Source organism: Pseudonaja textilis, chromosome 3 (genome assembly GCF_049901715.1).
Source record: "Pseudonaja textilis isolate UNSWEBS1 chromosome 3, rPseTex1.2, whole genome shotgun sequence".
Classification (NCBI taxonomy): domain Eukaryota; kingdom Metazoa; phylum Chordata; class Lepidosauria; order Squamata; family Elapidae; genus Pseudonaja; species Pseudonaja textilis.
Window position 1 is genome coordinate 183,382,851 of NC_141992.1, and position 27,565 is coordinate 183,410,415.

Below are 27,565 nucleotides of genomic sequence, written 5' to 3' on the forward strand. Positions count from 1 at the left end.
AGTGCTGATACGTCATATGACAATATGCCATGACAATGTGAGTTTGACACCCCTGGTCTAAACTATTTGAAAGGATACTGCTGCAATACAAAAGCTCGATGACAGTAGAGGAGATTGTTTCATTGCTGTACATGCTTCTAATTCAGAGTTATTGCCATTGTGCTCATTTTTGCTTTCTTCCTCTCCATTAATACCTAAACCTACTAGTACCTAAAAAGAACAATTGCCAGTTATGTCCTAGCCATGCTAATGAAGCTAGTGGGGAAACAGCTACATCCTGTTGCAAAAGCCTTGTTCTACTATTAGTGAATAAATAATGGATCTAATCATTTTTCTCTTCATGTAGGCTCTGTTCACATGATACATAACCTGCTTATGGAATCAACTTTTTGCCCTGTACTCTGAACCAAAACTAATCGACTGGACTGGGTTCAAATCACAGAGGATACAAATCCCTAAACAAACCAAAGGAACAAACCAAGCGTAACGCGTTGCGTAAATGCCTCTTCTCAATCTTTCAGTGATTTGGTTAAGATTGTAACCTTAATCTAAACTGGGCTGTTTTACAATACAAACTCTCCCAGGTGTATTGAAGGTACCATAAGGAATGGTATTTTTGCGCAATTCCTTTTTTTCCCCTTTTTTAAAAAATCAAAACAACATAAATATTTCTCCTCCGCACCAACTTGTGATATTTAATCATTATAACCACTGTGTTTTATTCCCATTAGCTAGAAGCAAGGAAGTGTGAAGCAACCTGTGCCACAGCTTTATGGCTCTGTATACATTGGCTGGTAAGTAGGAGGATTAAAACCTGATGTGCTGGGAGGAATTAAGAAGTGCTAGTTTTCATAACTGCTATAATTTGTAAAGACCAAAAATGGAGGGAAGGAATCCTAGTGGAATCAATCTATTTCTTATACTCTTTCCAGCTGTACCTAATTTACCCTTGGTTATTTCTCTTTCCTGATCAAGGGCTATTCTCCTTACATTGATTTTTTTTCCCCCTTGCTCTGATCCCCCTGTTGAGCCGAGCTTTTAATAATTGCTTTAATATGTAACATTCCAAAGCAAGGAGTCCAATAAGCAAGATGGCTCTTTTTATTCTTCCTCTCTTTGGAGTCCAGCTAGTATACACTGTGGTATATTTTATTGTAATGATGAACTGCTTAAAGAAACCCTAGAAACAAAAAACAAATGTTTAATCTGCATGCCTTCTTGCTTAAAAAAAAAAAAGGCAAAATGGTTCATTTTTTTCACTTTTTTTTCCTCGCTTGCTAAAAAGAATAAAATAGCTTTTCTGTTGATTAATTTGTTTGTTAGCTAGCCAAAGAGGAGAGGTTCTCTTTAGTTAGCTAACAAATTAATCAAAATGAAGTTAGTTCTCATTTGCCTGAGCCTTTCCTGCTGCCAATGTGATTGTGTTGCTTTTCATGTGTAAAAGAGCAAATAGCTTACTCTCTTGAAATGTCTTCCTCTCCAATTTTTCTGCTCAAAGAAGAGACTGTCTGCAGAACACTTAATTTTTCCCATCCCCTCTCATATTGGAGAGATTGGAGAGATTGGAGAGAACGATATTTGAAGAGAGTACTCTAAGTTGTTCACATATACCCAAAGATCTAGGCTTACAGCTCAATCACGTTATCTTTTAATATGTAGAAGAGCAAACATCTTTTTGTTGCACTCTGTTTTTCTGCAAACTTTCTGCTCTGCAAGGAAAGGGAGGAAGAAAAAAAACCCAGGAAAATATGTATTGACTATCATGCAGTGGTGGGCCGCTGCCTGGTAGGACCGGTTCGGGCAAACCAATAGTTGTGATCACTGGCTGGGCCCTCCCATGCACCCCTCTGCTATCCTTTCCATATATAACTAACTTTCTGGTTCATTCCCTGTCCACGCCATACCTGCTGTACTCATTGGAGCTACCTGAGTAGATTAGCTGCATGCTTGAAACTGAGTTTCAGCCGCAAACTTGTTGGGCATGGTCACAACCAGTGAACCAGTTGTTAACATAAGTGCAGCCCACCTCTGCTGTCATGGTTATTGTAATGACATCTAGGTTACCTTATTTGAGCTAGAAAGTTAAGAGGACTGTCCCTGATTCATTTTTAATGGGAAATTGAGAATACCAGACTTGTGGAAAGAAAAAGAGAGAGAAAGAAAAAGAGAGAGAATGGAAAGGAGGAAAGAGAAAGAAAGAAAGGAAGGAAGAAAGAAAGAAAGAAAGAAAGAGAGAGAGAGAGAGAGAGAGAGAGAGAGAGAGAGAGAGAATGGGAGAAAGAAAGAAAAAGAGAGAGATACCTAAAGTACTACAAATCCCAGCCCTGGTTCCTAATTTTTTATTTATTAAAATAGTTTTGAGCTTAATATAGGCTCCATAAGGATTATTAGAAAATAAAAATGATGGGTCATGTGGTATGTTTGGAAAGTAGAAAACATCCACTAGAAAAAGAAGGGAGAGCAGTAAAGAGCATCAGGAGAATGGAGAAAAGAGAGGGTAGCAAAGAACCTACCTTACTATTGACTTTTAGTAATGTTTTCTCTCTGTCCAAACCCCCTATTTCAGCCATTTTGTAGAAGGCACATTTTTCTTATTTGAGAGCATGTTTGGGTCTTGTTCTACAAAGGTCTATGAGATGCTCTCAAAATGCCAAATGAACCTGCTCTAACTTGGGCCTAGTATAGCTCTACAAGAAGTGTTCCTTGTGGTGATGCTATGTTGATGAAATTGTTCAAAGAGTCAAACACAACCCCCCCCCCCCACACACACACAAAGGAATTGTGAGAACAGTGCTAAACAATTTGCAAAGTATCAGAAGAAGAGATTAAAGATAACCAGTGGGTCATCTTTAGAGAGTCATCCTTAAAGAGTCATCCTCACATTTAAGCATGCAAGAAGGACAGCCATATGGCAAGTGTGTCACAAAAAATAGTGTGTCACTTTAAAGGTAGTTTGGACAAAGTGGACTCTTGTTAAAGTAGACATCAAAACATCAAACGCAGATCCAGGCCATCAGTGATATGGAACTGTATATTGAACAGCTCTCTTCCCACTTGACAAATATTTATTTCCTTATTCTTTCTGTTCCTCTGCTGCTTCATTTCTGGGGACTCTGGCCAGCTTGCAATATTTATATAATTTATATTTATATAATATGTTTAAATGTGAAACAACAAAAACTCAGTGATCAGCTGTTGTACCACAATGTGGTCAAAGTCTGATTGCATCATTCCTGTCCAAATAGGGGATCTTATGATGGTGGCCAAGAATGCAATGAAAATGTTGATTCAGTGTGTGGTTGCGCGTGTACACACACACACACACACACACACACACACACACAAAAACCACCCCTCTTCCTAGGGATCCTTAGAAAAAGGCAAAAACTGAACTACCGATAATGCCTGCCATTGTGATCTTCCTGTTTCCTTGCCAAGACTACTGCAGAGGGATATTCCATCAATCCTTTAAGTACAGCTAGTCCTTGACTTACAACAGTTCATTTAGTGACCGTTCAAAGTTACAGCGGCACTGGGGGAAAATGACTTATGACCGTTTTTCACAGTGACGACCTTTGCAGCATTCGTATGGACATGTGATCAAAATCCAGATGTGTGGGTCTTTTGTGAGATTTTGACAAGCAAAGTCAATGGGGAAGACAGGTTCACTCAACAACCAGGGTATTTATCTGATCAACTGCAGTGATTAGCTTAGCAACAGAGGCAAGAAAGGTTGTAAAAGGTTGTAAAACTCCTTAACAAATGTCTCACTTATTATACGATTAATACTAATATTATGAATGCTTGTTATAATGAGGAGGAGGATTGCTCAAATTCATTGCAACACACTGTTTACATAAACACAGAAATTTTTTTGCTCTTTCTATATTTAATAAAAATAAAAACATTTTTTAAAAACCCACAAATGTCTCACTTAACAGCAGAAGTTTTGAGCTCAATTGTGGTCATAAGTCAAGGACTACCTATAAATGAAATTAAAATAGTCACAGGAAGAAAACAAATCAACACTGCAAAACTTTGCTGCCTGGAGGGATTTCTTACTTGTCATAGATAATGTCAACTCAAAAGATACTCCTTTGGTTTTCTTTAGCTACCAGAAAAAAGAAGTGGGGGAAAACAGTGCATTCGTTAAGTGCCTAGATAATCATCCTGGCAGCCCAAAGTTGTCGGAGCGATAGAATATTACTGGAGAGCATGATTGATGACTCTTGGGGATGGATGTGTCCCATGGGAGAATACACATCCAGGGGGTGGCAGGAAGTCCAGGGTCAATGGGGAAATGAATGATGTATTTTAATATTGGCTGCATCCAGCTAACACCAACATGTTCACTTCTAATAAATCAATTTTCTTTTCTCTGAGATGAAGCTAGAGGCTTATGATTTGAATGGGGGTGGATTTGTTGGAGTCCTGACAGATAGCCAACCACAGCAAAATTTGTTCCGCCATCTGGCTTTAAACAGAAAAAACAACAACAACCCACTTTCACCTGAATTAGCATTATAACATCACATGTTTTTTTTTTAATGCAATGCCCTTTTTAAAAAAAAAAAATATCTGTAAGAAAGGACAAATACAAAGTGTCTCTACTTCCCAGCTTGGACAGGGCTGTCCCCCTTCAGCTTGAACTAACAAACAGAGAGCAATGTTGCTTCTGTCAGATGCCCGCCCCACCCAAGTGCCCATCAATGCCACAATGCCACCATCGGCCCAATGCCGGCTTCCCGTCTCCTTTGGCCACAGGTATGTTTCACCACCGTCTGGCTGGCTGGCTGCTATTTATTCCGAGCTGTTCTAAAATTGTCCCATTGAGGTTGTAAGCCAAATCCACTGCCAGAGCCCTTGCTTTATTAAAAGTAACAGCTCGGAATGATTGAAAAATTACCAGACCATTTGGGAAACCTACTGAAATCTTTACAGGGGTGGATGGGGGTGGGAATAATCACATAGGCGAGCTGTTGTTCCTTTTAGAGCCTTCATTTTTTAAGAGACCCTGCCTGACTCGAGACCACTTCCTCCCTCTAGAATTCCACCAGGGAATACAGGTGGTCTCTGTTCGCTATCTCCGTCAGCTGTAAATTTAAAAAGGCATTTCTGACCAGGCTGAAACATTACTGAGATCGCCAGTTTATGTCTAGACTGTTATAATCAGCTAAATGTCATCATAAGGCATATGTTGGTCTTGATGGCTTACATACCCCAGCTCTGCTCATAAGAAGCAGGATTTTTTTATTGTGATTTTTTTTTTTAAAAAAAAGAGCTAGTGTTTGCCTAGCTGTGAAAATGGTGCTTTTACCCTGTAATATCAAATATGTAAGCAGGACTGGAAAGCTGCTTTGTAACAGCTGGCAATCAGCCTGAATTGGAAATGATCCAACCTGTCCCAGTTTAGACTCTGGGGCTCACTCAGGCCATACAAGTGCATAAAGACACAAGGAGCACTCGGCTAGAGCAGATGGAAGAATAATGTTCAGCTCGACAACTTGTTTCCCAAAAGGGCTAACCAGAAGTTCCACAAGTCCTGCCTGCCACTGCTGTTATTCCCCTGCACCTGGAAAGTACAGTCATGACTCCCGTGATATACTGTACCAAAGTAGTATACAGCAATTAGAGCTAACCCTTGATAGTTTCTTGTTCCATGGATTTATCTCATCTTTTAAAGCCGTTTTAGGGACAAGGTGACTCAGTAGCTAAGATGCTGAGCTTGTCGATCAGAAAGGTTGGCAGTTCAAATCTCCAGCACCGCATAATGGAGTGAGCTCCCATCACTTGTCCCAGCTTCTGCTACCCCAGCAGTTCGAAAGTATGTAAAAATGCAAGTAGAAAAATAGGGAACACTTTGGTGGGAAGGTAAAAGCGTTCCATGCACCTTCAGCATTTAATCATGCCGGCCACATGACCACGGAGACGTCTTTGAACAGCACTGGCTCTTTGGTTTTGCAACGGAGATGAGTACCGCCCCCTAGAGCCGGAAACGATTAGCATGTCTGTGCAAGGGGAACCTTTACCTTTACCTTTAAAGCCATTGCAAGTTCTGTTTAGGTCACTATTTTGGCAATATCTGCCTTATCACAAAGATGCTTTTTTCAAGAGGCAATTGGACTTTCTGGTTTTTCTTTGAAGACATTTTGCTTCTTACCCAAGAAGCTTCTTCAGCTGTTCTTGAATGAGAAGTGAAGTGTCTCTAAAGAAAAACCAGAAAGTCCCATTGCCCCTTGAAAAAGCACCTTTGGAACAACCATGACCTGGATGACTGAGAATCTCCATAGACAGCTGCCTTATCATTTCTCAGAAGTCTTCTTCTGTTAGACTATTTTATTCTTAGGGTATTTGAGAGTTTTATTTCAATTGACCTTGTCAGTGATTTAACCTTACTTTATGGTAGCGCATGGTTAGAATGCAGTGCTGCAGGCTACTTCTGCTAGCAGCCTGCAATTTGGCAGTTCGAATCTCACCAGGGTCAAGGTTGACTCAGCCTTCCATCCTTCCAAGGTTAGTAAAATGAGGGCCCAGATTGTTGCAGGCAAGAGGCTGACTCTGTAAACCACTTAGTGAGGACTGTAAAGCACTGTGAAGCAGTACATAAGTCTAAGGTCTATTGCTATTATGGTTTGTTATACTGTCAGCCAGGTTTTCAGTCTGAACTTGGAATATTTGTGCACCCAGGGGTGGGATTCTACCGGTTCTATCCAGTTTTATAGAACCCTTTGTTAACTTTCTAAGCAGTTCGGAGAACCGGTAGTTAGAAGCAATCTCCTTTTGTTTTTATTCCATCCTTATTACATTCTTGGCAGAATGGCTAGACTTACTGTCTCTGGAGCTTTGGGGCTTGGCTTTCTTAAAGGGGAAGGATTGTTTTAAGATTTTTACACTGCTGTTGGGAGGAAATACTTCCCTGGACAATCAGCACTTTGAAGAAATAATTGAATAATGAAGCAAAGCTTTTAGTGACAGGGAACCAAGATGAGTGACATTCAGCAAGACTTCTTGGCTAGCTAGAAAAATTGACATTCATACGTGAGTTTACATACTCTCTCTGAGTTTTAGTCTAAAACTGGTTTTTGGTGAAGGTTAATTCTGTGCTTGGTGAAGTTTAATCCTGTGTTTATTGATGGGATAATTTTCCCTATTCAGCTTCAACAAGCAACAGCTACTGTTGTGGTTTAATTATTTGTATAGTGTTTTAATTTTTTTCTGCCTCATGGTTTCTTTTCCTATCTGGGGAGGGGGTCTTCCTCACTGCTTTAGTACTATCTGGCACTGTTCTTTTGGGATATACTTCCAAGAGGCAGGATGCAAGCTTGGCACTGATTTTTTTTTAATTGCCTTTCTGGGGGGCATGTGACCTTTCCTTAATTCTGGATGATTTCCTTAGGATATCCTGTGAGGTGAGTAAGACCAGCTTTAGGTGGTGCAAATGGATCTAAGGATTGCTTTTCCTGAGTGTGCTTTTTCTGGAGAGCTTAAATGACCTCTCTGCTAAAGGGTTTCACTTTATGAACAAGTTGGCTGCTTGATATTATCACTGCATTTTAACTATTGTATTTTCATTCCTCAAGGTGCTTTGGCACCCTGCCTGATTTGTAACTCTGGCTTGTAGGTATTTTTAATTTAACGATTGGTATTTAGGGCAGCTTTTTGCAAGCAAAGAAGCTTTTTGTATTTTGGTACAGGTAATCCTTGACTTACAACAGTTCATATGGTGACCATTCAAAGTTACAATGGCACTGAAAAAAGTGACTTATGACCATTTTTCACACTTATGACCATTGCAGCATCCTCACTGTCATGAGAGCCAGGCAAGGAGAAGCGCCCTTGACATGAGTGATGTCGAGTTGGCCATGCCCATCCAGTCACATGACCACCAAGCCACACCCACCAACTAAGCCATGCCCACAGAACCGGTTGATAAAAAAACTGAATCTCACCCCTGTGTGCACCTATTAAGTTCTTCCCAAGGACCTGAGATAGGCAGGTGTTATTATTTCATGTCTTAAAGGTAATGTCACAAAATGTCATTTGTCCTGAGAAAAGATGGCTTTTTCCATGGACTGATGGTGATTTTGTCAATGCCAATGGTGTTCATGATGCTTTGGGAATGCACCCAAGGTGCATATTACTATTGGCACTATCTTTGCTTTATTTTGCTACAGTCCTTATATTTCTCTTCGCAGGTCTTCATATTTTATTATCCCCTCCAGTTTTTTCCCTTATATTCTGTTATCTTCAGGTACTGCCATGTCCACTATCCGGACTTTTTTAATCTTTTTTATTGACAGTTATTAAGTCTGGGGTGCTATGTGGCCTGAATGACTGAGAATCTCCATAGACAGATGGTCCACTGTTTCTACAGTCTTTTTGCAGAGGCTAATATTATTATTATTACATTTATTTGCCACACATCTCATGATTTGATTGTTCGGAGAACTTAAACATTTCTAACAATAGTGGTGGTTTTTGTTGCAAATCTTTCCATTGGAAGCCTCTCTAATTGCTCCTCTTCTTCTTGTTCTTGATAATGGTGTACTTTAGAATGTCACACTAACATTTCAATAATTAGAATATTTTTTGAGGATGGGATGATTGAAAAAATTTGGTTGCCCATCTTCCTAATTCAAAGACTTAAGAAGACTCTCTCCTGCAACTTTTCCTAGGATTTTTTTCTTGTATGGGATGCTTAACTATAATCTCTTTCTTGCATGACAAACACGAAGATAACAAATCCAAGTTCCTGAAGTTGCTTTTGTGCCTATGTGCCTTTGGAGTGATAGAAGTTAGAATTCAACACATGTGAAGCATACAGATAAGGGAAAGCTGCATCAAACCATGATTTATCTGACATACAGTTATAAGAATGATCAGCCTCAATATAATGTGTTCTGCTTCCTTCCCTTTTTCTAATGGCACTAGTAGGAGTTAGTGGTTGTGGGTTCCATTGTATATCTACAACCCTATATGATATTTTCCAAAGCCAATAATCTATGGTTTTGCTGGAAACAAGCCAACATCAAGTCATGGGATCAGAAGCGGGCATTGTAAAGTAACATAGATAGCATTAAGCTTGAACAATTTGCAGAAATGTAAGTGGTTTAAAACAAGTTGGGGTCATCTGAAATTTTACTTGGAAGTGAAAAGAGGGAGAGAAGAAAGAAGGTTTCACAGTGATCCCAATTTGATCCTCCATTTTAACCTGGATCAAAATGTTCATCAATAAGGCAAAATTCCAAAGTATGGAGAACAGAATCATTATATCCTTTCATTCCTTTTGCAAGGAAGTTGAATTTTTGCTAACATAATTTAGCTAAAAATATCCACCCATAAACCTTGATAAGATTTTACATAATTTGTTCCCTTTCTTAAACAAACATAATACCATATGGTATTCTCATTTAAATGGAAGAATGTAAAGACTGGAATTTTGGTCTTGACTCTGAAATTAGATGCGCTTATTAATTTAAAACACCACTAATATAATCTGACAGAAATGTTAAATATATATTTAAGAATTTATAAATCCCTCTGGTTTCCTGTTTCATAAGAATGAAATTTCTAATATTGCTAAAAGGAGCCAATTTTATGCACTAGAATCCTCATTTTCTACTGTATCATTCGTATATTAGAAGTTACTGTTCTTCAGAGTTTGCAATGCAATATCTAAAGTTATATAATACTTAGTACTTTAGTAGTCTATGTTTCCCTTACAGCTGGTACATTTTTGGCAGGATAGTTATAGGGGAGGGATGAAGTAGTTGGCCTTACCAAGTACTGATGGAAAAATTAAATGCATAATATTTATGAAGAGAACATTATACTCATTCCACATTCTATATTTAATTTAAACATAAAGATAGGATAAAAATATAATAATAATAATAATAATAATAATAATAATAATAATAATAATAATAATAATAATAAATGTAGTCTTATATTCCTAGGCTCTTCCAAGTACCTGCAAATACTTCGCTTGATGATACCAAGCTTCTTCATCCCACAGGTTATTTTACACTTCTTTAAATACACACACACACACACACACACACACACACACACACACACTATCAGACACAAATACCTCAAGGGTATTTGTTAAGTTATAAGCATAGAAGAGTGCATTATTGCTGCCTACAATAATCTAGTCAACTAACAGTCAAGGCTAAATTGGCACTAAATAAGGGTCAACAGAATTCAGAAGTCTCTTATGGCAACATAATTATTCCAAACTAATGACACATTTAATCCCCCCTTACACCTCAGCCTGCCCTTCTCTTACACATTTGCTTTTGTAAATAATAAAAATGATGGATCGATTTATTCAAAACTTTCTTATCAAAGTGTGTGTTCTGGTAAATCAGTATGTTGTAACAGGTTATGTTTCTTTGACATTTCATGAATGGACAAACCCTTCTCCAACTACCATTTGTTTAGAGTCACCTCACATGTTCCAAAAATTCCAAATATGGTACCCATTTTTGCTAATAAATACAATTTGGCAAGAACTTTTTCCTAACATGAGATATTTTTCTTCTTCTTCTCTACTTCCTTAAAAATACACACATTGTAGATCTACTCTAATGGACATATTTCTGTTATACATTTTCTCTCTAAAAACAGTTTTGCTGCATATAATTGTCAGTATTTCTGAGTCCATTTTTTAATAGTAGCTAACATGTCTTTGTTATTTAATTTTTTTATTGGAAACACATTTATTTGTTTAATTACAAACTATTTTTCAGAATCTGGAAAATTTTATTTTCAATTATTCCATATTTCAATTTATTTCAATTGTACCATATATTTTTCCATGTTCACAGTAATACATAAACCATATAACAGCCCAGTTTTATCCCAAACAGTTTGCTTTTAAAAGATAAAAAATCCCAAGCAGTCATGTGCATTTTGGTGTACATTCCTCCTAAAGAGTCCATTTGAGGCACATATATAGTCCAATATGTGAATTTTGGTAGGCATTTTTTTTATTTTAAATTTGTTTACATAAATTGTAAAATGCTGGACTTCATGGCATCAATGGGTTCTGATTTATAAAAGAAGCTTACAAACTAGGAAAATCTCTTTTCATTACCTCTGCATTTTCTTAGCATCACAACAAAAGCTGATAACACTTCACAACTTCGTATTTGGCATGTATGCTCACAATGTTCAGCTGAGCTGGCCATTAAAGTTGCTTGAGGTTCAACTGTTTCTTCTCCCAAGGGATAAATTCTCATCTCTTGCACTGCATGTAGGACTTTAATTGTGCACATCCTATTAGAGATAATGGAAGTTATGCACCTAAAAGTCCTCTGTGTGAAATGAGTCTAATAAATCCAGGGTTATAACCTCATTAAAGACTGATGACTTGTTTCATGGGGAGAGGGCCTTCAGCCTCCATGATCTGGTAATTCATGATTCCATTTGTGCCGAAGCTAGAATTCTTCACTAATAAGTGTCCCCCCTGCTTTCACAATTCTTCCAAATGCGGTCAATCTTATCTCATCATAGCTTGACCAGCTAATATAAATGGCTTCCATTAGGTCAGCCCCCAATTTACAGTATCAGGGCTGAAAGATAGCTGAGCATCAAGCATCACAAACTTCTAATTTCCCCTTTGAAATGACTGGGAAGCCACCAAATCGTTCAATGGCGGAGTATCATTCTCCTGCTTCTCCCCCCATCCTTAGTCTAAGTGCTATTAATTACCACCCTTATAAAGGTTCAGCATTTCACTACACTGCAGAGAAGCTGAAATACAACATCATCTTCTTTACAGAAAGAATGGATTAAAGTCATCACTTGAGCTATTGCATCCAGTTTTGGTTGCCACAATATAAAAAGGATGTTGAGACTCTGGAAAGAGTGCAGAGAATAAAGATGAGTAGGAGCCTGGAGGTTGAAACTTATGATGAGTGATTGAGGGAACTAGGTATGTCTAGTCTAAAGAAGAGAAGAACCTGGGGTGACACGATAGCAGTGTTCCAATATTTGAGGGGCTACCATAAAGAAGAGAGAGTCAGCCTGTTTACCAAAGCAACGGAAGGCAGGACAAGAAACAATAGGTGGCAACTCACAATAATAATAACTGTGAAAGGTATCTTGGAGTCCTAATAGACAATCACTTAAATGTGAGCCAGCAGTGTGCTACAGCTGCCCCAAAAGACAACACAGTTCTAGGCTGCATTAAGAAAGGGATAGAATCAAGATCACATGAAGTGTTAATATCACTTTATGATGCCTGGGTAAGGCTACACTTGGAATACTGCGTCCAGTTTTGGTCATGATGTAAAAAAAGATGTTGAGACTCTAGAAAGAGTGCAGAGAAGAGCAACAAAGATGATTAGGAGACTGGAGGCTAAAACATATAACGAACAATTTCTGGAATTGGATATGTCTAGTTTAATAAAAAGAAGGACTAGGGGGTGACATGATAGCAGTGTTCCAATATCTCAGAGGTTGTCACAAAGAAGAGGGAGCCAAGCTATTCTCCAATATAAATTTTAGGGGAAAAAAAGATGAAGGTCAAGATTTATGGCTACCTGGCATAGCACCAGTCAAAATAGGAGGAAACCTTAGCAGAAGGCACCAAGCAATAAAGTGAATTCTTTAGGGCTGGCCAAGCAATTACAGAAGTTAAATGTGGAAAAAAATAATCCAATAGGTTCTTTGCGATGATATTAAAGGCACATCATTGTGTCAAGTAAAACAAACAAAGATTAAAACATAATGGTTGACTAAAACAAAGTGAAAGGATATTAGCTTGAAATTTGCCATCTCAAGACAAATGTTTGAACTACAAATGTGTATTTTGACATTTCAACGGGCCCTACTTCCAAGTTCTTTATTAATGTGCAACCTCTCAAACTCCATCTGATGCATTTGACTTTCAAATTAACGTTTCCCTCGCTAAGAGAAGGGTGGTTCTGTTAACATTAGGCTGAGCTGCTTAAGGTTTCAATGGATTCAATGGATGAGATTTCAATGGATGAGATTTCTATTCCCAACTATCTATAAAGCCGACCAAAATGTATTTAATTGCCCCAATGCCGAAAACCAAGTTAGTACTTTGGGCTTTTGAAAGGCTAGGGTAACGTGTATACCCTTCTATTTTTACCTAGGTAACCCAATGATCTTGGTATTTGGTAACTTATATAAATATTGGCATAATACATTTCAGGTGCTGTGCACTTGTAGAAGGCTGTTTGTTACACAATCCCTAAAAATAGCCTGTGACTACCTATGGGGACTTAATTAACACCTACCAGTCATTGCATAGTATGCCAACAATACACCTGAAGACTACATGCATCTTAGCAATCTCCCTGCTATGCTAAATAAATTACAATAAGATAGATGGGAAGCTTATCAATATGTTACGGAGCTGTAATAACATTGAGAACCTCAATGCATAATACCAAAATTCAGCCCAGGAGACATTTTGTTCATATATGGACTGCATATGTAGGCTGCAAGAATTTTAAGTTGGAGCAGGATGCATGCTAATTTCATATTATCTATGTGATATATAGGTAGTCCTCAACTTACAACTGGCCGCTTAGTGATTGTGCAAAGTTACAACAGACTCTCCAAAAGGTATTTACAATCTGATTCCCAAGTTCTGATAGCTGGCCAATCGCCCCCATGGTCACATTACCACATTTTAGGTACTCAGTAACTGGTCCACATTTATGGACATTTGCAGCGTCCTGTGGTGACATAACCATGATTTATGACATTAAAAAAAAAAGAAAACCAGTGTTTATTTCCAGCTTTACAGCAAACAATGGATTTGCCTTATAGCAAACAATGGGTTTAACTGGGGTGTTCACTTAATGACCGCCATGAAAAAGGTAGTAAAATCATGTCAGTCGCATGGGTGACTTGCTTTATGACTGTCATAACTTACAACTGTAATGAGCAAACTCCATTAGAGCTACTGAGATCTACCCGTATAATGGTTTCTTGCAATGGGGCCTCAAAAGCAAAGGAACTTTTAAAGTCAAAATGAAATCTCTCCATTCTGACACTAGATCAGTTTTGCTACCACAATACATGTTTTTAGTCCTTGCTAGATAAAAAGCAAGTGAGTACAAGATTGCTAGACATGCTTTTCTGTATAATGTGGTACTTGAACTGGTGCTACAGGATACAAGAGTTTTAAGTATAGAGATTATAGGAGTAATTCACAAAAAGACCATCATGCGCTTGCAAATATCATGGCTGGGTAGACTTGCCAAATGCCTGAGGTTTGCAAACCATCTGCATATTCATTTACATAGTGTGACCAATGTCTAAAGTAGAGGCTGAGGAGAAAGAGGGAGGCAAATGTTTCCATCTTGATAACTTGGATTCCACACACTTGTAATTTCATCTTAAAACTCCACCCCTCCTCAACAATCTCTCTTTTCAGTCAAACCGTGGTCGCCCCCTGGATAATTTTCACGTTTTCAGCTAAATGTAATTCACTTAATTTCCCAATTTAAAGGCATCTGTCCTCCTAGAAAATACCAAGAGTCCTCAACTTACAACTATTGGTTTAGTGACCGTTCAAAATTACAACAGCCCTGAAAAGCGAAGTATGATTGTTTTTTCACACAACCATTGCAGTATCCCCATGGTCACATGATCAAACATTGGACAATTGGTCACTGACATGTGTTTATTATGGTTGGAGTGGTGCGGTGGCCTAGTGGTGGAGTTCTTGGCTCACAATCAGGAGGCTGATCCTAGGTAGAGGCAAATATTTCTCTTTGAACACAATGAGAATGTATCTGCTGAACAAAACTCCGCACTGGCAACAGGAAGGGCATCTGGCCAGTAAAACATACTGCTAGCTCTATTCAATTGCTCAGACTCCACTCCACAAGGGATTATGGGGTTGTTAAATGACAATGATGATGAAGATGTGTTTATGATGGTTGCAGTGTCCCAGGGTTTCCTGATCCCCTTTTGCGATCTTCTGACAAGCAAAATCAATGGGGAAGTCATATTCACTTAATAACTTCTGTGACTAATTTAACAACAGCAGTGATTCACTTAACAACTGTGGCAAGAAAGGTTGTAAAATGAGGCAAAACTCACTTAAGAACAGTATCGCTTAGCAATGGAAACTTTGGGCTCAACTTTGGTCATAAGTCGAGGACTGCCTGTGATGCAATTGGAAACATATTTTAATTTTTTCCTGATAGAACTGGAACTTTTGCTGAAGTGTACGAGCGAGTTAGGTACCTCTAAGTCTAGTCCCAAGGAGAGATTCTCAGATGTTCAGTGCCCTTCTGCCATTTATCTGAGTCATGTTTTTAAAAATAGTTTTAGGGAAGAGTTGGCAAAAGTGCTAAGCGTGAACCACCACATTTATTCAAAAGCTCCCATCTCAGAAGAAACTCAAACATGATCCTAAGTTCAGAATGATAATGCAATTGCATTATCTGTAGATTAGAACTATTTGGTATCAAAGCAACCAATCATCTTCCATTAACAATTTGAAATAATTTCAAAGTATACACGAGACAGAAGAAGGACTTCCTTGGTAGTACAATGGATTTGTCCCTGTCCATTGCTATGGGAAAATATAGGTCCACCCAGCCATTTTAGGGCAGTTTTTCTATGGGTTTTTAAAAGGCAACTTGAGAAATGGGATTCAGCCTCAGCAGAATAATTCTTTCTAGAGGCTCTGCATTTTGTGTATTTAAAAATAAAATTTCTCTACATAGAGAAGCCTTTTTCCACCTCATTTGAAATGGCAATTTAAGGTCTTATGAAGGATTGATCTGTTCTATCAAACACTCATGTGAAACTTGGCATCTGAAAATAACAATCTAGAGATAGCTGTCTGGCAGTCAATAAGCACATGCTAAAAAGTTTTACATCTTTTATTATGCTTTTTTTTCTGTTAGAAGAAGAATAATTCTACTCAAAACACGTAAGAGTTTAATTCACGGTTCATTTTACAATGTGGAATGAAAGTTAAAAATGTGGTGCGATTCCAAACGTCTGCACTTTTGGTAGGCAAGAAAAAAAAAGCACTTTATTTTCTTTCCTAATTGTTGTGTTCTTGAAGTGCCTGAGCCAAGAAAAGCTTGCCCAGATTCTGGGCTGTGAATTCCTTGATGTTCCGGCTATAATTATTAATTTGACCTACAAAGAAAAGAGATGGGAAGAGAGAGAAAAAAAAATACTTTAATGAACAATCAGACAGATATTTTAATATAAAACTTCCAATCCAAAACATAGTTTCTGACTCCATTTTCTTCACGTTGATCACAGCTCATACAATACACCATGCCCAAATAAGTAAACTGTATATAACTGAATTAATTCATATTGGTTCAATTTGATAATATGACTGATTCACACACAATTCATACTACTTAAAACAGCCAGGTTACCACAATGCACTGAATTTCCAGCTACCTAATAACAGAATCTAGTGAGTTGTGTGAACCTAGCCATTTTGTTACTCTTTGACACTAAAGTATATAATCTGAAGCATTTTTACTCCGAAAAAGGCTTCGTTTTTTAGTATCCCTCCAAATGTTGCTAGCAAATTGTAAAGTTTTGTGGGACAGAATGGGGAATTTATTAAAGAAAGAGTCATCATGCAAGCAAGATGAGTTTGAGCCACGCTTAAGTCGTCTTTAACTTACATCCATAACTGGGATGGAATTTTCACAACTAAGCAAGTGAATCACACCCAATTTTATGATCCTTTTTGTCATGGTTGTTAAGTGGATCACCTGGTTATTAAGTGAATCCACCTTCCCTTGTTAATTTTGCTTGTGAGAAGCTGGCTGGGAAGGCTGCAAATAGCGATCACATGACTCCAGGATGTTGCAACCATCATAAATACATGCTGGTTGCCAAGCTCCCAAATTCTGATCTGTGGGGATGTTGTGAATGTCAAAAGTTTGAGACTGGTCATACAGTAAATCACTTTTTTTCAGCGCCATTCTAAATTCAAATAGTTGCTAAACAAATGATTGTAAGTCGAGGACAAACTGTAAATCCATTTTACTTAGGTACTGGACCTCACCAAGAATAGCTTCTCAGACTCCCCAAAGTTACAAAATCCGATTTCAGTGTGACATTAGCTTGCAGATTGTCAGGACAAAGTTATGTTGATATATGGGGTGCGTTTCTCCTGCCCAATGGGTTTATATAGTCTTTCCTTTTTCCCACCTCTAAGAAGGCAAAATCTGACTTGAATTCTTGATCGGATTTGAAAAATTGACCCAATTATCAACAGCTTCCCCCAAATTGCTTTGAAAAAGGCCTTATCTGAACAAATATGGAATGACATTTTCATTCTTCTGATTAAATTGGGAAAGTTGATTTGCTTTTGCATTCTGAATGATACAAAAATAAAAATAGGTTTAGTCATTCAGGCCATGTTATCAGCACAACATTTAGTGAATTCCTTTTTAGTTTTAGGAACTTGCATATTATTCCTGGCTTATATGACTCAAACTAATTTGTAGAAGGTTTTTTTTTTTTCTTTCACAAATCCACTTCTGAAAATTTATGACAGACAAACCCTATAAAGTGAAATAACTTAATAAATGTGAAATAACTGGGAAAATAGGTCTAAAAATAAGAATAGAAACAGTACTACAGTAGTGAGTATGTTAACACACACACACACACACACACACACACACGTTCTATCTCTAACAAAGCTGCTTTCCTCAGCTAGCTGACATTTTATAGGTCATGTTTTTGTTAGCTACCTCATGTTATTAGCAATCAAGTCAGCAGTCTGTGAAGGGTTTGTCTGAAGTGCTACACAAATCAAAAAAGTGTCACCTTGCCCCTGGCCCACTCTTTTTGTACATAGTTTGTTTTTATAATTTATTTCCTCTACTAATCAGGAAGAGCAGAAAAACAAAGCCAGATTATCAAAATTAAAATTGCTTAACAGACCAATACATTTTCATTTCCACTTCCACTTCAAAAAGTTTTTAAAACGCTTGAGAGACAAAACCAACCACATTTCAGCTTTGATCCACAACTTAATTCTGCATGAATTAAAAAAGTGAAGGCTTTTAGTTTTTACCCCCAGACTTCTAAAAAGAAAAAAAAATGGCTGAGGGCTGTAGAAATATAAATCAGTTGTCCTTTCTCCTAACTGAAGTATAAAGCAAAAGTGAATGGAAAGATAAGTGAAAAATAGTTTAACTGGGGGTTTTCCCTTAAAAAGACTTTGTTGCTGGAGAATGATCAGAATTCAAGGCATAGTTATTTTCGGAGGCTAAAATTTATACAGTTCCACATATTTTATAGTATCCTATCTATCTAAAACAGGGGTGTCAAACTCAAGGCCCGGGGCCGAATCCGGCCCATGAGGTACTTAGATGTGGCCCACAGGGCTGCCCTGGAAATAGAGAAGGACCGGCCTGTGGTGCCTCTGCCAGTGAAAACGGAGCTCGCGAGGGCCACATGCGGCCCTCCCGAGCTCTGTTTTTGCTGGCAGAGGGTTGCTGGAGGCCGTTGCAGCCAAAAACAGAGCTTGGGAATCCATTTTTGCTGGCAGAGCACTTGGGCCACCACAGGCACTCAACACAAGTGACATCATGCTGGCCACACCCACCCTGGCCATGCTCCCCAGCCCTCCCCCAAGGTCAAACATAACCCTGATGTCGCCCTCAATGAAATCAAGTTTGACATCCCTGATCTAAAATGATTTGAAGAGCTCCATTTTCAGGGAATATTAAATTATATTTGAAATTTTGTAATCCACACATGATCTTTGGCCCCTGAATTATCAAGGTACAAGGAACCAAAAAAGAGGAATACCAGGATTTTTTTTAACCATGGTTTCAAGCATTTGCACTATTTCAGACCACAAAAACATTTCTCTATTCCAGTCTTCTCTCAACATGGTGCCTTCCCAATACGTTAAACTATAATTTCCAGAATTCCCAGCCAGCAGGTTAATTGGGAGTTCTGGGAATTTGGTGGGTGTTGGAGTGGACAAAATCATTGTCAACACTTCCTTTCCACTGTGTCTTCACTTCATAGTGTATATATTTTTTTGCTTTTTTGCCTTGGCCTCTGTCCTTTTTTCCATAATTCCAGAAAAACATCAGGAAATCTGAATTTGCCACTTATTGAAGTAAAGGTTAACATGGCAGCGAAACCAAAACAGGGCCATCCAGGAGGCTTTTATTTTACTTGCTTTCGCATCACGCTGAAAAGAAGCAGTAGAGGTATAAAAAATGATGAATTTTTCCCTCTGGATCATTACCTGCAATCAAAAGGGAGTCCATCCTGGCAGGAGGCTGTGGCGGCTTGAAGAGTTTGTTCAAGTCTTCCTCAGGAAGGGGAGGTTCTCCTCTACTCTGACGCTGTAGGTTTTCCTGCTGACGTCTCTGCTGGTACTAAAGAGATACAATAGTTCAATGGATGCATTGATCCAAAGGCAATTTATTGGAAATCATCTGAAGGAAGGTTCTTGGTGTAGCTTAAACTAAGTTACGAGGCTGATCTAGACCAAATACAGAATGATTTGTGATGTAGCTAAGCCCTTGGAAATCTCCAAGAGGTCCAGGAACTGTGTTTGAGCTGCCCTTTCACCTCAATGAATTCTACGATCAATACAATTTCCTCCTTTCCATTGTGATTTGTCCACTGCAGCCCCATAATGGGAATGTGTGGGAGAACATTCAATACAACAATAATTTGGGGATTTTATCTTAAGTGGATAATATTGTCTTGAATGAGAAGACAATTGATTCATACAAATGCCTCTTTAGAAGCTTGATATCTGACCTAAGATTGGCCCTGACTGTGATAGCTTTCTTGATTCATGTTAGAACTTGGCTTTTCCAAAGGTCTTTTGAAGCTGAAGTGGAATTACTGGGACCAGATGGGTATATATGATAGGTTCATGGTTTTTCTGAAAGTTATTTTTTACATGGCTAATTTGATCTGTATACTGTCTGGAGCTTTTTAGAAGCTGTATACAAATTATATCAATCCCCCCACTTTCCAATCTTGAGTCATGCTTTAAATAAGTAATCTTCAATATAAGGATCCTGGAACATTCAATATATAGGTGGTCCTCATGCAGTTTACCCTATCTGGGCCTGGCTGTTCTGCTGCTAATAAAGCAGGTACTAAATGGGAGATCATGTGACCAGGAGTGGGCTTTCAATCTGGAAAGAGACAAAACCACTGCACTCAGTCTCACAACTTCATTATTTGTTTGCCTCTTAAGCAAATGCCTATCCTTGGGAATACCTGAGTGTCTGCTTACTTTCTTGTACATGCTGAAAGCAATGCAATTATGCCAGCAGCCCAGGCTGGAAGATATACTTTGCAAACTGCTTACTCTCTTGAAATACCTTTGCCTCCAATCTTTCTACTCTGCCTGGGGAAGTGGGGGGGGAGGAGAACACAAGGAATTTCTGTATGCAATCTCTCCTTTGCCTGACCTCTCCCCCTACCCTTACAAAGCAGAGAGATTGGAGAGGGATTTCAAGAGAGTAAACTGTTTGCTTTTCTACATATCAAAAGTAAGTGGTTGTGTTTGCCTAATGGCAGGAAAAAGGCTAGACAAAGGAGAGATTCCTACAAAAATCACTTGCTTCTTCCCAGCCATGCCCTCACACAGCTGGAGAGAAAAAGATTTCAAGAAAGTACTGTAAGCTGTTTGCGTAGTGCGCCTATGGTTCCCAGCCACAGGCTTCCATTGCCGTCTTAATGCTTTTGATCTTCAGAAGAACAGGCAGCTTGGTTTCTTGCTATCCCTTTCTCTCCAATCTCTGGTTTGCAAGGAGGGTGGGAGACACACAGATCAGGCACAGGAAAATGCATACTGATTGTAATGGCAATTACATGACTAAGGGGTACTGCACTGGTTGTAAATGGGCTGTAAAGTTGTTGTTTTTTTCAGCACTGTCAAAAAAGGTTTTTTTTTTTCAGCACTTTAGACTGTCATTGAACGAAAGGTCAACAAGAGAAGACTACCTGTAATCTCTTTATTTCTGGCCTACAAGGATCCTGAGTTCAACAAAGGTGATATTATATTTTATACAGCACATCTGGTTTTCAAAATGCAAAGTTATATTGAGAAGGCAAAATAGGAAGGCAAAATATACTTCAATCCACCCATCTCCTTTTTATACTGTGCAACCTAAAGCCACTATTACAAGCCCTACTGTGACCCACAGATCTTTAATTGCTCCTAGAAAAATGGATGGCCTCAGACTTAAAAGGGGAGAATGTGGGAAGATTCCAAACCTTAAACTGAATTGTCTGGCAAATAATTTCTTCTTAAGAGAAACTGACATAGTTTGAAAGGCCACTTTGAGGCAGAAAACATCAAAATTATAGCCTGTGTTCTAAAGTGGGCTTAGCATAGTATGTGATGCAATCCCAAACACTTGGCATCACATCCTGCCTACTCCATCAAAATGTTGTCACTTTGAGTGTCCACTCTTGCTCTTCATTAAGTTCTCCAAGATCTTCATATCTCAATAGCCATAGTGACTAAACATCTGATTTGTACAACATGCATAAGTAAATCTGTCAAAGGCCTCATGCTGTATTCGCACATTAATGCTTGGAGAGTAGATGGATTGGCTTAGTTGATTTGTGGAAACCTCATCCATTATCTTAAGTTTATGATATGATGGAGCTATGTCTTTAGCAGAAGCTATGTTAAGACAGTGGCCAATTTCAACTTTTGATTTACTATTTCTGCTTTTCAAGTACAAAATCAGAAAGGGTACAAGGAGAAAAAGAAGAGCAGAGTGGGTAGGTCGTAACATTAATTTAAAATGAATGTAGCTTCACTTCCAATACAGTTTGAGATTAGTAAAAGAGAGAAGGCAGTCTGCAAATATTCCCAATATTTTCATTTTTTAGAGAGTTGCGTATTATTATGAGGTACATAGACAGGCAAAATAGCAGATTTTATTCTCTGTCTTGCCCATCCTCCTTACTCAAATGGCAAACATTTAAAGCTTCAACAGTACAGGTTTTGTTACACTTCTGGCCAGTGAATCAAGAAATGTCTGGTGAGGTTTTGCTGCTTGATAGAAGAACACAAAATGCATCCAGATTTAGAAAATATGAGTGAATAAGAGCTTTGTATGTCAAAGAGAATGAAAAGGGAGAAGAAATGGGAAGGTGGCAGGTAGAAGCAGAGAAGGAAAGGGAACACAAAGGGGAAAAAGACATCCATAAAATGTATTTTTACACTTCATATCAAACAGGTAATGTTCCCCTCAAAATTGCTTGTGCTTGCATTCAACTGTAGAGCTAAATAAAATGAGCAGGGCCAGCAATGGTGCATAAAACCCAGCTACAAGCCATTAGAAGTTGAGCAAGAACTACTAGGTAACCTTCCCGGGTTTCCCTTCACCCCCTTCAAATCAGGTTTTCAATCGTTAAAATCATTTCATAAATTTGCCTCTGCAGATTTATACCGATAAATGCCAAGGACAGAAAGAACGGTTTTCTAAACTGGCTTGTATATTTAGGTGATATAATAATGATAATAATAACGATAATAATAACGATAATAATAATAATAATATCCTGCCAATTTGAATCTTACTGTTAAAATCCTATCATGAACTGATTCACTCTCAAACATTTTGATAGGTGGCCAATCCCAAAAATCTTACTTGGTGTTTTTGCTGTTGCTGCTTGCTGGTGTTCCTTAGGTAGGTGTTGTATTTTACAATATCTTGACTCATTTCATCCACTCGGTCCATCAATAGTTGTAGGGTTTTGCTAAGATGATTACTAAATAGACAAGGAGATACTCCGATGAAGACATGCAGCTATTCTTTAGAAAGACAACAGTATCTGGTCAAATTGAGCTGAATCTGCTTAGGAAATCACAACATGTCTCTATTTTTTTAAAGTTGACTGAGATGATACCTATTGTCTATATATCTCTTGCTGTAATGAGTAGGAGTTGAGAATGAAAGGAAGTCTCATATTACTAAAATGGTAAATCTCTATTCTAGCTAATACAGTACAATAATTATTGGGCTCAGAAACCGGTACAAACATTAAATCATCACTACCTTGTTAATGTTATGAAGACATGTCTCTAATATGACACATCCCAGACTGTTGTCCATAGATGCACAAAGGCACTGTTCATACTAGACAATCTGTGCCCCAGCGGATCACCGTTTCAGAGACACTTACTGCCTTATGTCTAGTGGTTAAGGCACCAGGCTAGAAACTGGGAGATTGTGAGTTCTAGTTCCACCTTAGGCATGAAAAAATGGCTGGGTGACTTTGACCAGTCATTCTCAGCCCAACCCAACTAACCGGGTTGTTCTTGTGGGGAAAATAGGAGAAGAAAAGAATATTAGGTATATTCACAACTTTGAATTATTATATAAAAATATCAAAGGTAGGATATATGTAAAAAGAATGATAACAGGTGGAGAAAAAGCAGTGGGAGCAGAGGAAACTTTCTGCCAGTTTCCCCATTGAGTTCCCCTCCCTCCCTCCTATTTGAAAATAGTTATCTAGCAGGGAATGAAGAAACTAAATGAACAAAATGTTTCAAAACCAAAACAACTTAATCAAGATTCTATTTTGTATTATTAGCATTAACTATTTTATATCATTTCAATTTGTGCTTCCACTAGGATTTGAAAAAAAATTAAAGCAAGCAGAATTTTTTAACATTAGATGTTAAAAATGTAAGAACCAGACTGAAAAAAAAGGTTGATAAACTGAAGAACATGATTACATCTGTCCTGCTGAAATCATTATGGAAATTCTTAACTTGGTGTTGACTTCATTCTAGGTTAAGGTTGCTGAACTGGGAGCTGAATGTTTTTGGGCAGTGAAAATGAGAAAGATACACAAAATAACCCTTGTCAAGTTCTCATTGTTTTTACACAGAAGTAATTTGTGTCAATTTCCTGTTCAATCACTTGAGAATTTGTGACATTGCCTAAGAATGGATTTCCTAATAATAATTTTAATCTCATGAGGATGCAAACCTTCACTAAAAGGGAAATTCCCATGTACTCAAAACATCAATTTCTTTGATAATGTTTCCCATTTTTAATGGCTGTTTATTTGCTTAACAAAAGAGATAAGACTCTGGGTGGATTATGGTGAGCTGGAACAGTAATGTATGAAATTGAACTCTGCATGAAGTTGGACTCACAATCCGATCAGCCCCAACCACAATGGCCTAGCAGCAAAGACGCAATCCATGGATCCCCTTCAGTTCATTATTCAAGGCAAACATGCTCAACAATTAGTACTGTTTTTAAAATAAAGTGTCAAAGAGATTATGCAACATTATAGGCCTTTCCAAAGGAAGTCTTCTTAGAACAAAATACAGTGGGTGCTAATGAAGAATGTTTGTAGCTCAGGGTTGAAATGAGGAGTCCATGGTGCTTCTTCTCTGAGCTTGGCTGTTTTCTTGCGCATGTTTCATCACCCAAAGTCCGTAACATCCTCAGCATTGATGATGTTACCTAGTTTGGGTAATGAGACGCTTGCAAGAAAATGAACAAGATCAGAGAGCAACAAGGATCCCACAATGGGTACTACAAGACACAAAGTTTTTACACTTAGAGGAGCTATGATTTGGGGTAAAAAACCTTCTGAGACAGACTTTTCCAGTACTGACTCATTTATATTTGCAATTCAGAATATTAGATTTCACAGACAAATTGGGACTTAATTTTGTGGCGTGTTTTTAATATGTCTGTTTCTTACGTTACTTATAGTTTCAATGGATTATGCTATTTTTAAAATATAGGCTAATGTATATGCAACTGAAGAGAACACGTTATTGGACAAATTTAAAATACTGATACATTGAATGAATGAATGAATGAATGAATGAATATATATATATGGCATTCAGCTTTGTTCAGGTATTTTCCCACGTCATTGTAGTTGTGCTTTTAAAGTTGTAGCAACATTTCAGCAGAATCTCATCTGCCATCATCAGGCTTCTGTATTGTGTTCATCTGACAAACACAATACAGAAAAGCACAACTATAATGACGTGGGAAAATACCCGAACAAAGCTGAATACCATACATACATACAGACACACACACACACAAACACACTGCAGTGGTATCCCAAATAATCAGGATGTTAAGTTAGATTAAGAGCTGATTTGAAATGGTAATTTATGCATGTTTAAATCTAGAAATAATTATGATTATTGACTGATAATTTAAAGAGGTATTATATAAGAATTTACAGGTACAGCCATTACTGTGCTAGAATGGAACTCAGGGTAACCTACATGTTTATAATATTGGGGTCTTTTGTGAGTGTCAATTATATAATATTCAAGTTCTTCTGTAAAACAGTTTTCCTCACACTAGTGACCTCTATATCTATTGGACATTTTCATAATCCATAGTTAGCGCATCCAATACCAGGTTGTTTGAGTGATTATCTAATTGGAAGTCCATCATATATAGACACATAAAGTTGTAGAAAATTGCCAAAGGATATTCTTCAAATCTTGTTTTTAGGAATATAAAAAAGGCACAGAAAGTATTCTCAGTGAAAAGATCTCTTACACAGAAGCTGATTTGAAAGCCTGAGATTTAAAAAAAAAAGTATTTTAACCATTCTGTTACAGAAATGGTAGGACAAACATTGAAGCAATCTGGGTCAATCTGAAGGAAAATAAATGTATTGAAAAGGATAGAGAGGCACAATTAATATAAATGGAAAATAGAGAAACCGCAATTTGATGTAAATTGAATCATTTCGTGCATAATTCTTTCAGATACAAAAGCCATCTTGAACTTGAAAATCCTAACTGATGTGTTACCCATATCTTTTAAATCAAACTGAAATCAAATTGGGTTCTGCCAATATGCTATGCTCTGGAAAAATTGCATGACAATTCTTTCTCTGAGTTAGTATGAAACTGATGGAAAACGTAGTCCAAATGCCTCTCTTTTTGCAATAACCTGGTGAAATTCTCCAAGCATCTAGCTAGCCTATATTTTCTGTCAATTTCATACTAATTCAAAATGATGACATTTCTGAAATGATTCGTCTTCTCATTTCTACAATGATTTCAACTAAAGTCTAAAAGCACACACTGCATTTTGAGTTCAAACCAGCACTTACTTGCTTGCAAGGCTGAGCAATTCATGCCTGTTTACAACTGCTGACTTCTTTTCCAGCTCCCAAAGAAGAACATTGATCAGGTAGGAGTTTCTGATGTTAATGGGGACTTCCTCAAACATGTTTTCAAAGGCAATTCCTGCTTTTTTCAACCTGAAATGAAAAGTGCATATATATTTCTTACAGTTACTCCAGAAAAAAACAACAACAATAGTCTCAGCTTCTCATGGCAGAGACTACACTGCTCCATAATTCCAATCATGGAAGATACATTTTTGGAAGACATGGAAGACAAAGAGCTTGGAAGAAAAACCTGATTTATTCCAAGAACTTGTAACATTTTTTAAGGGGAAAACAGACCAATGTAAACAGACTTGGGTTACAAGTGTGAAGAGTATGATATCAAGATCCGGAGAACTTTGGCGTTCCTTTTAAGCTTAACTATGTTCTCTTACAAAAAGAATAATAATTGGAGGACAAGCAGCATATCTGTCACTAAGTCATCCTAACAATATACAGAAACATTGGTGTCTTTAGCATGCTGGAGGTGACAGTCACTGTCAATATGGTCAACAGTAAACTAGAGCCAGTTTGGAATAGTGGTCAAGACTTTAGGCTAGAAACTGGGAGACTGTGAATTTTAATTCTTCCTTAGGCCAGACCTTGGGCAAATCACTCTCTCTCAACTCCAAGGAGGAGGCAATGGGAAACCACTTCCAAAAAACATTGCCAATAAAACTTCAGGGACCAGTACAGGCAGGAATCAAAAACTGAATAGAAGACACACACACACACACACATACACATACTATATCTATATCATGTATCATGTGTGTGTGTGTGTGTGTGTGCGTGTGTGCGTGTGTGTGTGTGTCTGTACGGTGTTTTCCTGAAAATACAACCCTGACTTATTTTTTTGCCACCCAAAAAGGCACCAGGTTTTATTTTGGGGGGAAGGGAGGAGGAATGTCATCCACTGACTCACTTCACTTGCACGCGTCACCCGTGGCCTCTTTTTTTTTTTCCTGTCAGAGGCCTTCAAGCATTTCTTCATCTGGCAAGGCCAACAAGGCTTTCCTGAAGACTTCGGCAGCCAATAACAGAGCTCCAGATTGATTTTATGCAACTGGGCCAAGGTGTGCGAGGCCTGGCTGCAACTATCCAAAGGTAAGTAGTAGGACAGCTCCATCACCCCATCTCCACCCTACCTTAATTTTTACCCATCCAGGAGTAGGCGAGGTTTTAATTAGGGCTTATTTTGGGGGGGGTAGGCCTTATATTGGGCGCACGTGTAAAAATCAAGCTAGGACTTACTTTCTGAGTAGGTTGTATTTTGGGGGAAGCACAGTATGTATATGTATGTGTGTATACACAAACACACAAAAAAATTATACCCCCATGCCTTAAAAATTCCACAACATTGGTGCAGCCTTTATTTCTGAATTCCTTTTGTAAA

General features: G+C 38.0%; 1 protein-coding gene and 1 long non-coding RNA gene across 2 annotated transcripts in view; one reads left to right on the forward strand and one right to left on the reverse strand.

Moving 5' to 3' along the window:
• Nucleotides 1-523: 523 nt before the first annotated feature.
• On the forward strand, nt 524-21,025 carry LOC148126448 (uncharacterized). Its single transcript, XR_015743287.1, has 3 exons — nt 524-595; nt 732-794; nt 20,938-21,025. It is a non-coding gene; the product is annotated as an uncharacterized LOC148126448 (long non-coding RNA).
• EIF3H (eukaryotic translation initiation factor 3 subunit H) overlaps nt 15,874-27,565 on the reverse strand; it is a 67,684-nt gene continuing 55,992 nt past the window's right edge. Inside the window, exons 5-8 of the mRNA XM_026703581.2 lie at nt 26,113-26,262; nt 22,647-22,767; nt 19,259-19,391; nt 15,874-16,152 (exon numbers count right to left, since the gene is read on the reverse strand). Coding sequence (XP_026559366.1) covers nt 16,055-16,152; nt 19,259-19,391; nt 22,647-22,767; nt 26,113-26,262 — 502 coding nt within the window. The 3' untranslated portion in view covers nt 15,874-16,054. The remainder of the gene's footprint in view (nt 16,153-19,258; nt 19,392-22,646; nt 22,768-26,112; nt 26,263-27,565) is intronic.